The 13,642-nt window shown below is 42.4% G+C and overlaps 1 protein-coding gene across 1 annotated transcript in view; it reads right to left on the bottom strand.

The window, feature by feature from the left end:
* Positions 1–483: 483 nt before the first annotated feature.
* Positions 484–13,642, bottom strand: part of LOC129819775 (calpain-5-like) — a 68,685-nt gene continuing 55,526 nt past the window's right edge. The window contains exons 8-13 of the mRNA XM_055876354.1: positions 10,940–11,135; positions 10,628–10,750; positions 10,021–10,217; positions 9,412–9,533; positions 8,204–8,340; positions 484–8,017 (exon numbers count right to left, since the gene is read on the bottom strand). Of these exons, the coding sequence (XP_055732329.1) occupies positions 7,835–8,017; positions 8,204–8,340; positions 9,412–9,533; positions 10,021–10,217; positions 10,628–10,750; positions 10,940–11,135 (958 nt within the window). The 3' untranslated portion in view covers positions 484–7,834. The remainder of the gene's footprint in view (positions 8,018–8,203; positions 8,341–9,411; positions 9,534–10,020; positions 10,218–10,627; positions 10,751–10,939; positions 11,136–13,642) is intronic.

Consider the following 13,642-nt stretch of genomic DNA (forward strand, 5'->3'; position numbering starts at 1 on the left):
ACGTAAATTAGATACTTCTCTACTTCATTTTCATAAATTTTTTTAAATCACTTTGTCATTATGGAGTATTTTGTGAAGATGGCTTAGAAAAAAAAATATATTTAATCAATTTTGAATTCAGGCTGTAAAAACAAATTGGGGTATGAATACTTTTTGAATACACGTTAGTGGGGTCTGAAATTTTGGACCCCACTATGTAAAAGGAGGAGAAGGAGGGTTAACACAGTTGTGTAAATCCTGGCTTATGAATAGGGTGGGTTTGGGGACTATGTGTATGTGCCAGTTGATAATGCCATGTGAAGACTGAGGGTCTTGTTTTTTTAAACGACAACTACTAACCGTATGACGAGACAAACGTGACTACACCAAGGTTAGATTCAATTGACTTCCTGAATTGAATGGAATTGACGCCAACCCTGGACTTGACACCAACCCTGGACCACACATTGGCAGCCATTTCTGACAGATCAAGTTGAAAATAAATCAGGTTTAATGTTTTATTTGAAAGTCATGCCACAAGTTGACATAAAATACAAAATGAAAATAAATGATTTCCAGATCATAACTTTAAAATAACCACAGTGTAACCGATAATCAAATCAAACAAACATGCACGGTAACAAAAAAAGACAACGTAAGAACACGCAGATAAGCATACAGTACATAAGATACAGCCTTCTGATATCTAGCTATCAGTAAACATATCAGTGTTAAGCGTAGAGAACACAAGGTTAATTGGATATATAAAATTAACAAGAGTATAAAATATTGATAAAAGATAGGCTACTCGTTATAAAGACCTTAGTATCTTCTATAAGTGTCACCATGCAGTATATTCCAGTCTCAAGTTAATAAACATCCGCAGAAAAGTACAAGAGAATCACAAGCTCATTCGTCGAACGTATCAGACTCCATTTTGGAAACATGGCCACCACAGAAGGTGTCTCATGACTTGGCAATTTTGAGTGAGCAATGTCATAGAATCTACATAATGCTATCGTAAAGATGACGTAACACCTAGCATAAACATGTATGAAGTTTCATGACCAATGTCCTTTAAAGTTCACATGCAGCGGTATGCAGGCTAACAAACTCAAGGTAGCTCCGAGTCTAAACGAGCTAACATACGTAAATCATTGCACCATGTTGATGGCTGTGTTCAACTGAAACATAGAAAGTACTGTTTGGCCATTACACAGGCTTTAATAAAAACACATATTCCAAATAAATCGTAAACACAATACAAAGACTCTCTGCAATCACTTATTTTCGGTATTCCTCACATTTTTCATGTTGTCCATCTCTAATAATTTTTTTTTGCTTTCAAATTTAACTGGATAAGTATCCATCTGACAAGTATTCTTGCAGACCGTTGCTTTAAAATGTCTCTCAACAATTATACGCTCTTGCGTTTGAAATGTCAGGAATATATTGTAATGACCCTGGACTTGATAAGCACAGTACAATCCCTCCCAACTGGGATAGCCCTATTGTAATTGTGGATAGGGTGTTAATCTTTAGGCTAGGCAACTGGTGTTCACAGCCCACTACAGACTTAGCACAACTTCCACATTTATCACACTGACGTCAGAAGTGGGATAGTGATCGTGGCTTTCGAAAGTATGTCCTGTAAGACGCAGGACTTGACATGCTTTCTGAAACGGAGGGGGTAATGATGAAAGTAAGAGTGTAATGATCCTATCCTTGAAAGGTGCCTAACAATCTCTTCCAGTGGGGATATCCTTATTGGGATGGGGGATAGGGTGTTTGTGTTAAGATCAGGCGAATGGGGTTTGCCCACGAGGGACCTTGTCCTACTTCCTTGTTCGTCACCATTAGATCTACATTTGTCACAATAGGAGTCCTGCAGTAGTGGACAAACACTTTGGTTGCTGTCACTTTTCATATACAGTACATACTGTTCGGGATGCTTAATTCAAATGTTCAGAATCCGTCAAATACATGCAAGTATGCAACATAAGCCTTCAATATATGAATATAGTAACACTGTTTACAACATTTTGAATAAAAAATATATCTTTGAAAATCAAACTGTGCGAGCTGATTTGAAGTAATTTGCTTCATGCATTGGTGTTATTGGTTTGATATAAAACTGGCCAAAGTTCTGAACATTCTTATGCGTTTTGTGTCCTTAAAACATTTGGCATGGACCATCAGAAAATATATACAGAGCCAGAAAAATCAGATCACCGAATTGACACTCCGCTCACCAAGGGTAAACCAATCGTACCTTGAGTAAGTGATGCTTCTGGCAAATGACAAGAACGTGCAATGTTAACGCAATGAGATCTCAACCAGCATGCGTTTTTGACAAAGACACAAAAAAAAGCATATTGGAACGAGAAAGGCTTGACAATCCCCACAATGTTTAACTAGTTATTGTATGTCCACAAGAGTGGCAAACAAAGCTAATTTACTGTAGAACCTTAACCAACAGTACACTGCAGTACATTGGTCTTTTCCTCCCGTCCATTTTGGCACCGTTGTAGCACAAATAGTTAAAAAAGACGAGCGATGGTCTACCACATGTGATACAACCCCTTGGTCCTGGTGACTATTATTGGTTCAGATATGGTCAGAACAGAAGCTGCAATACGGCCAACAGCTACTATACCACTAGCAATAGCTAACGATAAGGACTTGTGCAAACTACCTAACTGAAGACATTGTTTGTCTGTGGGGGTCACAGCAAGATTGTGAAACTGAGTCGTATAAATAACTAAAATGGCTGCTGCTGCTAACCTGCCAGCCTGCCCACCACGGGTGCCCCTGTTCAGAGTAGAGCCGAGCACCAGACTGGCTGAATGGACACACACTGCTACATCCTGGCAACAGAAAACCAACCAATCCCCTTATTGACAGGAGGACCTCTTCTTCCCCTGGCATGAAAGATTAATCTGCTTGGTATGTCATATTTTAACCCTGTGACACCTGCATGCGCTCTATGGCACTCTATTGCCTTTAACTTAACCATGACCCTTCTCGCCATAGCGTTCTATTCTCTGTAACACTTTACGTAGAGGATAAACAGAACGTTAGCTTCCGGGGGTGATATTGATGCTCGACTTCGTCTCGGGCCTAACAACACCCGTGCCAATATATCCCCCAAACACCGGCTTCTCAGGCATTATCACTTGATTATCATCTCAAAATGATCCTGACTAAATTACAGCCATTATGAGTAACTTGAACATTTCCTTCATAGAGACAAAACATCTAGGTTATTATAGTTGTGATTTTGTTTTTAGATTTTTATTTAAAATTCAGTTTAGTTTCAGCTTGTCTTCAGACAATGTACTATTTTTTATTTACTTTGAGTTTTATAAAATAATTTATATTTCATATTATTTCATTTCAGTTTAAATGTGTGTGTTAGGGACAGAAAGTAGCATTATGCATGTGTGGCAGGCCTATAGTTTGTATTCTTGGGGGGGTGTCACTTCTTGTCACTGGGGGACAATAATACATAAGGTGATGGGTCATGTCATAGGTTTGTTTAGGTTTAAATTATAAATCAATCTTAATGTGACTTGGGATTTAAAAGGATAATCGTCTGTGTCTAACTCAGATTCAGACATTTCTACCGCACCGTTCAACGCTATGGCCAGCTCTGGTTGTTGTTGATCATTCTCTTGCCAGTTCTGTAATAGCTCGAAAGCCTTGACTATGTTCACCCTGTTGTCAGTTATGACAAGTAGGATCTTCTCCTCTGGTATGTCACTTGCTCAATTACCTCTCCGGTGTATGGATGCTCTCCGGTGTATGGATGCTAAATCCGATGGAGGTTGAGCAACGCATGCTGTGCCTTGATTGGAGGGGTGATAGAAGCAGGCTGATATACCCATAAATTAAGTAGTCATTCCTTTCTTGCTCCATCCGTTTACACGGTTATTTTTCATGCCTCTTTCAGAATCTCCTTAACCTTCTGGGTTGCTGTATCCATTTCCAAAGCAATCAACCTGTTTACTCTAGCAGCGCCAGGTTTTACATTTTGGATCAGGTGTTTGGTTGAATTATCTGAAGGCTCGTGGACTTGCCAGACTGGATGAATAAATGAACAAGCGCTTCTTCTCTTTTTTTAAACTTGAATTAGGTTCTGATGTTTCTATTCTTTTCATGATAACTGCTAAAGTTGGTTGCCGTTAATGAGCAGCTACCAATAGCTGGTGGCTGAAATTGTATGATTCTTTGTGGGCGCAGATCAGATGAACTTTGAGGTTCTTTGGGTGTTCTCTTTAATCTCTGTCCCACACATGCTGCCATCTTCTGACACTACATTTCCTTTTATCCTTTCTAGCAATGTACTCAAAACAACGGATGCCGCCCTTGTTTACGCCTATGGTTCAATATTCGCGCTCGGATTTCTTCCCTATTAGCTACAGGTTTGACGGATGCCAGTAGAACGCTACCTGCCCGAATGCATAGTGCCAACTGTAAACTTTGGTGGAGGAGGAATAATGGTCTGGCTAGGCCCCTTAGTTCCAGTGAAATCTTAACTCTACAGCATACAATGACATTCTAGACGATTCTGCGCTTACAACTTTGTGGCAACAGTTTGGGGAAGCCCCTTTACTGTTTCAGCATGACAATGCCCACGTGCACAAAGCGAGGTCCATACAGAAAGGGTTTGTCGAGATCGGTGTGGAAAAACTTGACTGGCCTGCACAGAGCCCTGACCTCAACCACATTGAATTGGAACGCTGACTGCGAGCCAGGCCTAATCGCCCAACATTAGTGCCCGACCTCACTAATGCTCTTGTTGCTGAATGAAGCAAGTCCCCCCAGCAAAGTTCCAACATCTAGTGGAAAGCCGTCCCAGAAGAGTGGAGGCTGTTATAGCAGCAAAGAGGCACCAACTCCATATTAATGTCCATGATTTGGAATGAGAGGTTCAACGAGCAGGTATCCACATACTTTTGGTCATGTAGTGTAGTTTTAAAAATGTTTTTCTGAATTATTTTATTTCAGTTAACTAAATTGTTTGTCCAATTTTTGTTTTTGTTACTATATGTTACTTGTATAACATATTGCCTTATAACAATACAGTTTGAAGTTTCGGCTTGCAAAGCAGCTCTGCCAATATCGGCACCGCTGTTTACAATAATGAATCTGGACGTTTCTAATTATGCTAACTACTGGAAGATTCTGTCGCTATGGGCCTTCAGACACAACTCGAGGTAAGAGTAATTCGACACAAAAATAGATTTTGCATGAACTATCCCTTTCAGAGTTTTTTGTAGCAACCAGTTTAGTCTCTCTGTCTTAGTCTGCAACTGAACAACATAGAAGGAAATACATATGTCACACAGCACTTGAATGGCATTTTCGTCATTTGAAGCAACGAATGACAGTTAATAGTAAAAACATTATGAATGGTGGATGTCACTGATCAGTACCTTTAAAGTGACCCTTTTAAACATCTTGATTGGACATTGATATGATGTGCAATAGTGTAAACATGCTGATTCTTAAACACTACCATTTGTTTCCCACACTGAAGATGGAAAGAATAAAGAAATATAAAATAGAAACAATAGAATAACAATACAAGGCCATGTACATACCATTAAAAATGATCTATCCAAGACACATTAATTCATTAAATGCATTAATAAATATACAAACAAATGTGATAATACATTAAATAAATAAAATGCAATAAATGCCATTGTTGTTCGAGTAATGCAAAAAAGAAAAGGCGTTGAAACAAGCACATAAACAAGTAAAAGGGATTGATGGTTTGATAAAGAGAGAGTGAGAGATCGGTCGATCGAAGCTCTCCGCATTACATTCAAAAAATAAAATGTCTCTGGAATGATTCTTAACGTACGTGGGATCCCACGTCAAATCCTGCTCTAGAAACGTCTCTGCAATCATATTGCACTTTTGAAAAGATACTCGACATGACAACATGGCGTTTGGGGCTTGTTCCTCCTTGTATATCTTCTTTCTCCGCCGCTTGCCACTGTCAGAGATTGAGATAAATAGCCTGTGGAAAGCAGGTCAAAAGAAAAAGAGCGACATGATCTACATGAGAAGAGATGCTAACGGTTTTGGGGACTGTACCAGTGATGGTTCTGAATGATGTCATAGTCTCTGTCTTGGCCAGACAAAAACCCACTCTTTTCACACTACCATTTCAAATAATAAAAAATTATGCTAATTCAAACTGTGTTCCGGTCGGGAATAGTGGTATCGAGTCACAACAGAGTCAGAGCCAGGAAGAAGGCTATGGCACGTTGTTTTTGGCAGGAGTCGACTGACGGATTTCCTGCCTCTTCTCTCCGTCCACTATCTCCTCTTCCGCTCATCCCTCCATCCAGCCATGTCCGTGAGCCTGTCAGAGCCAGGCGAGGTGCATGATGTTCAAAGGCGCAGGCTTAACATGTACGAATGCATGCGCACACACACACACACACACACACACACACACACACACACACACACACACACACACACACACAGAGAGAGGGACAACAGCTGCTGTCTCTCGGGTCACATGATTCACGCGATTCAGGTCAATTGACAGGAGTCCCATGACTTAGGAAGCGTCAGGCAGTGGCGTTGCCGTAGAGATGACCGACTGACGTGGCACAGTGGCAACTGCCGCCGGCAAAAGAGAGAGGGAGGGAGGGCCTGGTCCGTCTTTGGTCCCGTAAAGCACTTGAATATGGCAGGCGGAGCTCCACAGTCACTCCACTGGGGCATATCAAAAGCGCCGGTTGCTAAGCTAAGAGTGTGATGCCTAGTTAAATAAAGGTTCAATAAAAATTAAATAAAACATTTGTGTGTAAAGGGGTATGGGGCTTGTGCAATGCAGGCAGATCATTTTTTTGCCGTGCTAAACTCGATTTTGTCCATGGCAACCTGTAGAAGTGAAGGGTAGCGTAGTCCGAGGGGATGGGAGTGGGAAGAGGAAGATGGGATAGATGTGATGGAGGGGGGAGGAGGCAAGGCTACACCCAGTATACCACCCAATACAATGACCCCCCTCCCACCCGACATATGGCTGGTCACAGGCTCCTAAAGAGACCCACTCAGCCTTAAGGCGATGTATAGCCCTTAGAGACGCTGGCAGATGCATGAGGGGTGCAGGAGCATGTTAAAAGTGTGTGTGTGTGTGTGTGTGCGTGTGTGTGAGAGTTGAAGGCATGTAGAGAGAGTAGTCTTGCCTACTACTTACTAAAACGATATACATACTGTGTACTAATCATGCATCATACTATTTAGAATGTACTGGTTAGTATATGTATGCAGTAAGCTTCAAACATCAACATACCAGGCTCACCCATACTGAGAATGTGTCATCTAACGCACAATTGCTTTGTTTCCCACCATTCATTCATTTTGGTAGCTGACTATCAGCGGTTTATCGGCTGTTGTCACACTTACGTGGGTCTGAAAAGACACTTCTCTTCCTCAATAGTGTGCAGTGAATTCTAGTAGATGGAAAGATGAAATGAGTATGACGTCCTGGCATTTAAAGCATACAAAATGTTCAATATTTCACATACTATAAAACGTAATATTTTCGCATACCCAATCAGCCTACTATTTAGAACTTAGACACGGCCTGTGTGCTTGTGTTTGTGTGTGTGTGTAATAGTGAGAGTGAGAGAAAGAGTCAGAAAGAAAGAAAGCTGTGTCTGTATATGTTGAAGGGGGTGTTGGGTTGGGTGGAGCAGGGGTGGGGGATGATTAACCTTTTAACTGACATGCTTGGGTTTAGGGGTGGCGAAAGGTCGTCAAGATGACAAAGGTCAAGCTCCTTCGACATTCCATGGCGAGAGCGGCGACGGCGGTGGTTGTGACGTCATATGTTGATGAGTGTGATGCAGGTGATGAGGCGCACGGTGACCGTGCCCGGGAGGTCGTTGTCTTGGCGATTGCCCTTGTCGCGCAGGTGGAGCGTGTGCTGCTCCTGCCGGTCGTTTGGGTCACTGGACAGGGTCACCTGACCCAGGAAGGTATCCACAATTACGTTCTTATTGTAGATCTATTATGGTATGGCCCAAGGTCCAAGGAGAGCAGAGAAGAAAGAGAAAAAGAGGGAGAGAGGAAGCATAGGAAAAGTGATTTTCAAAAAGTTAGAGTAAAACATATTCAAGAGATAGAGGGATACATTCTGTATGAACACAGACAGACAGATACAAAAAAGTTCCTCCTCTCCGTCTGTACTTACCTCAATGTGGATGCCTTCCTTGGGCTTCTTGCGGTAGAACAGGCCTTTGACATCGAAGTTAGGGCTCCGCGTGTCCTTGTGCACCGGCGAGCGCACCCTCTCTCCCTCACAGGTGATGATGACGTACGGGTCCGAGGCTGGGAGGGAGAGGGAAGGAAGGATGAGGGACAGCTGCCAATCTCTGTATCGGCATGAGAAGTGTAAACGTGTGTGTGCATGTGTACTCAACTATGCAGGCCAAAACCAACTCGAGGTCTAAATGAAGCCAATCCTTATCTGGCCATCAGACCAACCAGCAAGCAGACAGGTCTCTGACAGGTAGGTGGAGAAGGGCTTTAGTTGCTTGTGCTACTAGGTAGGTCGAGGATATGGGGAGAAGGAACTATAGAAGACTATAAATCTGAAAGGGAGGGGATAGGTTTCAGCCATATGGAAAAAAGTATTCCTAGACCTAGCCCTTTGTGGAACTACTACCATTTTGCTTAAATCTATCCAATCCTCTTCGATCTACATGAAGCTAGGGGTTACGGGTTAGGACATGGGTATTCAACTCTTGCCCTACGAAGTCCAGAGCCTGCTGGTTTTCTGTTCTACCTGATAATTAATTGAACACACCTGGTGTCCCAGGTCTAAATCATTCCCTGATTAGAGGGGAACAATGTAAAAATGTAGTGGAACTGGCTTTGAGGTCCAGAGTTGAGTTTGAAGGGGTTTAGGGGCTAGGGGCTGTTTCTGGGCTGAGCCAAAGTCTATTGGACTATTACTGTGCTATATGTCTAGTTGTAGCTAAGCCGCTAGCCACTAGGTGATGCTGATGTACCTCCTTGTGTTTTGGCCGGGTGCCTCTTCTTGTTGGGAATGAGACAGTGCAGCTCTGTGTATGACCAGAAGAGTTCACCTTGCAACACATGCTGATGGCACGGAAAAACACATACACACTCGCACAAAATGTACAGTACACACTTAAACTCAAGTTATCCATCGGCAGAAGAGTTTATTGTGTCGACCAGAACCTTTCCCCTCCAACTATCCCCCATCCTTTCCAGCATGGTCCAGTAACAACGGTGGAGATATAACCGGGCCATGCTAGTATAGCTCGTGTGAAAATGGTCTATGCAAGTCAGCTCCCAAAGCCTCCCTTCGACATGGGTGCGTACTGTAGCTTACTTTACTGTCTACTATTTCCTACTGCAGCCATACTAGCTTACCTCCATTAGAGTCCTGGCCCTGGAGTCCCTCAGCACTCAGAACGTGGACCTGGGTGACCAGCTGGGGGTAACCACACATGCCCGTCCAACACGTCTGTGGGGGCTCATCCAGGTTCAACTCTCTGTTGGGTAGGGAAAGAAAGTGAATATGGGTGTTATTCATTTTGGTGAGAGTAATGGCAGTGGATGACAAATTACGTGAAAGAGGTTCTGGGTCCACTTAGAGAATCAATTCAACTTTATCAAAAAGCTAAAATCCTTTTATAGAAACCCATACAATTCAACTGGTGTGCATGTTAAAGGGATCGTTCACTTTTTTGAAATAAGTAGTAAAATGCAAAAAATACTTTAACCCCAAGTGTCGTAAAATACCAAAATGAAATATCCCTTTAACATACACACCAGTTGAATTTGATGGGTTTCTATAAAATGAGGTTTGTTATTTGACCAATTTGAACTGATCCAATTTAGGCAATCCCTATCATAGAACTACAAAACAATACTGTTCTATTCAATTCTATGATCCCAGTGAACAATCCCTTTGCAAATGTAAGGAGGTTAAACGGAAGGGGGGTGGGGGTGGGGCTGCATGTCGGCCGGCTGGTTTACTTGCAGTCTGAAGGCACGTCGGTGAAGACCCGCAACAGGAAGTCGCCCTGCTGCCCGGGGTCAAAAGTCGTGGGGATGATGACGTAGCGACCCTCCTTGAGCTCCTTCCTGAGGAAGACGCAGCGCGAGTTGATGTAGATGGAGCCCGCCACCTTCTGCTGGGCCGTGTGCATGCGGTATTTTCTGTTCAGCTCCACCTAGAGGACGGGAGGGGACATGACATCAGGGTCACATTTTAAAGGGAGACTTTCAAGGTAGATATGGCATCATCAGGCAGAGCAAGGATAGAGGCAGAAGCAGGGAGACAGATATAGGAGGTGGAAAGATGGCACATGTGAGGACTGAAACAGGATCCTTATGTCTTATCTTTTATGTTATGAGTAGCAAGGAAGTAAAGAGATGGCAATACCATGAAGTAAAGCGTTAAGAGGCAAAAGGAAAAATTCATGTGGAACGACAGACGGTGTGTTCATCTTCCTGTGTATCCATCTGTGTGTGTTCATCTGTGTTTGTGTGTGTGTGTGCTAACATCTGCGTATTTGTCTCTTCATCTGTGTGAGTGTGTTCTTGTGTGTGTGTCTTCATCTTTGTGTGTGTGCGTGCATACCCGGTGAATGTCGAAGCCTATGGCCAGGTTATCTCCTTTGCCCTCTTTGGTGGTGGCTCTCCTCTCCTTCTGCTGCAGGGCGATCAACACCTCATCCTCTACCTTATTCACATCAAACACATACTGCAGAGAGACAAACACACTAATTAGAACAATCTCCTCAAATCAAATACAGAATATGCAGTACATGCAGAGACACCAACAGAAAAACACATACAAACTTACACAGTACAAACACACTCCTACCCAGCCTCCCACCATCCACCCACACTCTCCCCACTTCCACACATCCTCCACCCTCATGCACCACACCTGTGGGTTCTGGAGGAAGGTGGCCTTGTAGTTGATGCATCCCCCAGAGCGGTTCCTCAGAGGGTCTTGGCGGGGGACCCAGGAGCCCCGCATCACTTCCTCCTCCCATGTTTTGTGGATGCTCAGATAAGAGGTGTTGATGAGGCGGCACAGGATCAGGTCCGTGAAGTACTGGCAGAAGTCATCAAACGTCATCCTAGCGTGGAGAGGAAGGGAGGGAGGGCAAGAGGGAGGGAGGGTATATTTAGGAAAGTGCCGCTCAATCAGTTAAAACTTCTTAGGGCTGAAATCCTGTTAACGGGATCGATATGACAACAGCCAGTGAAAGTGCAGGGCGCCAAATTCAAACAACAGAAATCTCATAATTAAAATTCCTCAAGCATACAAGTATTTCACACCATTTTAAAGATACACTTCTTGTTAATCCCACCACAGTGTCCGATTTCAAAAAGACTTTACAGCGAAAGCATCACAAACGATTATGTTAGGTCACCGCCAAATCACAGAAAAACACAAAAAACATTTTTCCAGCCAAAGACAGGAGTCACAAAAAGCAGAAATAGAGATAAAATTCATCACTAACCTTTGATGATCTTCATCAGATGACACTCATAGAACTTCACGTTACACAATACATATATGTTTTGTGCGATAAAGTTCATATTTATGTCCAAAAACCTCAGTTTACATTGGCGCCATGTTCAGAAATGCCTCCAAAATATCCGGAGAAATTGCAGAGCCACATCAAATAACAGAAATACTCATCATAAACTTGATGAAAGATACATGTTTTACATAGAATTAAAGATAAACTTGTTCTTAATGCAACCACTGTGTCAGATTTCAAAAAAGCTTTACGGAAAAAGCAAAAACCATGCAATAATCTGATGTCGGCGCTCTGAGCCCAATCAAGCCATACAGGTACCCGCCATATTGTGCAGTCAACAGAAGTCAGAAATAACATTATAAATATGCACTTACCTTTGATGATCTTCATCAGAATGCACTCCCAGGAATCACAGTTCCACAATAAATGTTTGATTTGTTTGGTAATGTCCATTATTTATGTCCAAATAGCTACTTTTGTTAGCGCGTTTGGTAAACGAATCCAAAGTCACGAAGCGTGTTCACTAAAAGCAGACGAAATGTCAAAAAGTTCCGTAACAGTCAGTAGAAACATGATGTTTTTAACATAAATCTTCAATAATGTTCCAACCGGAGAATTCCTTTGTCTTCAGAAATGCGATAGAACAGAGCTCGCTCTCACATGAACGCGCATGGTCAGCGCATGTTCAGCTCATGATAGACCTTACTCAATCCCCTCTCCTTCGGCCACACTTCACAGTAAAAGCATCAGACAAGGTTCTAAAGTCTGTTGACATCTAGTGGAAGCCGTAGGAAGTGCAAAATGACCCATATCCCACTGTGTATTCGATAGGCGAGGAGTTGAAAACCTACAAACCTCAGATTTCCCACTTCCTGGTTGGATTTTTCTCTCAGATTTTTGCCTGCCATATGAGTTATTTTATTCTCACAGACATCATTCAAACAGTTGTAGAAACTTCAGAGTGCTTTCTATCCAAATAGACTAATACTATGCATATATTAGCAACTGGGACTGAGGAGCAGGCAGTTTACTCTGGCCACCTTTTCATCCAAGCTACTCAATACTGCCCCTGCAGCCATAAGAAGTTAATAAAATACAGATTAACTTCTTTGGTGTAGGGGCCAGTATTTTCACATCCGGATGAAAAGCGTGCCCAGAGTAAACTGCCTGCTACTCAGGCCCAGAGGCTATGATATGCATATGATTAGTAGATTTGGATAGAAAACACTCTGACGTTTCTAAAACTGTTGGAATGATGTCTGTGAATATAACAGAACTCATATGGCAGGCGAAAACCTGAGAGAAAAATCCAACCAGGAAGTGGGAAATCTGAGGTTTGTAGGTTTTCAAGTGATTGCCTATCCAATATACTGTGTCTATGGGGTCAGATTGCACTTCATAAGGCTTCCACTAGATGTCAACAGTCTTTAGAACGTTGTTTCAGGCATCTACTATGAAAGGGGAGCGAATAAGAGCTGTTTGAACCAGTGGTCAGGCTGAAAGCCTTTAGTTGAGTCGCGCGCAGCCGTGAGGACGAGCTCCGTTCCCTTTCATTTCTAATGACAAAGGAATTGTCCGGTTGGAATATTATTGAAGATTTATGATAAAAACATCCTAAAGATTGATTCTATACATCGTTTGACATGTTTCTACAAACTGTAATGGAACTTTTTTGACTTTTCGTCTGGACTTAGTGCCCGCGCCTTGTGCATTTGGATTACTGGACTAAACACGTGAACAAAAAGGAGGTATTTGAACATAAATATGAACTTTATCGAACAAAATGAACATTTGTTGTCTAACATGGAGACCTGGGAGTGCCATCAGATGAAGATCATCAAAGGTAAGTGATTAATTTTAACGCTATTTCTGACTTTTGTGACACCTCTCCTTGGTTGGAAAATGGCTGTAAGGTCAGCGCCTAGACACAGAAAACCAAACATAATTGCATGGTGTGCTTTTGCCATAAAGCCTTAAGGAGGCATTAAGGAGAAGTTTATCTTTAATCGTATGTTAAACACTTGTATCTTAGATCAATGTTTATGATGAGTATTTCTGTAATTTGATGTGGCTCATGGTTTTCTGTGACTAGGCGC

This window comes from Salvelinus fontinalis, chromosome 2 (assembly GCF_029448725.1).
Source record: "Salvelinus fontinalis isolate EN_2023a chromosome 2, ASM2944872v1, whole genome shotgun sequence".
Classification (NCBI taxonomy): domain Eukaryota; kingdom Metazoa; phylum Chordata; class Actinopteri; order Salmoniformes; family Salmonidae; genus Salvelinus; species Salvelinus fontinalis.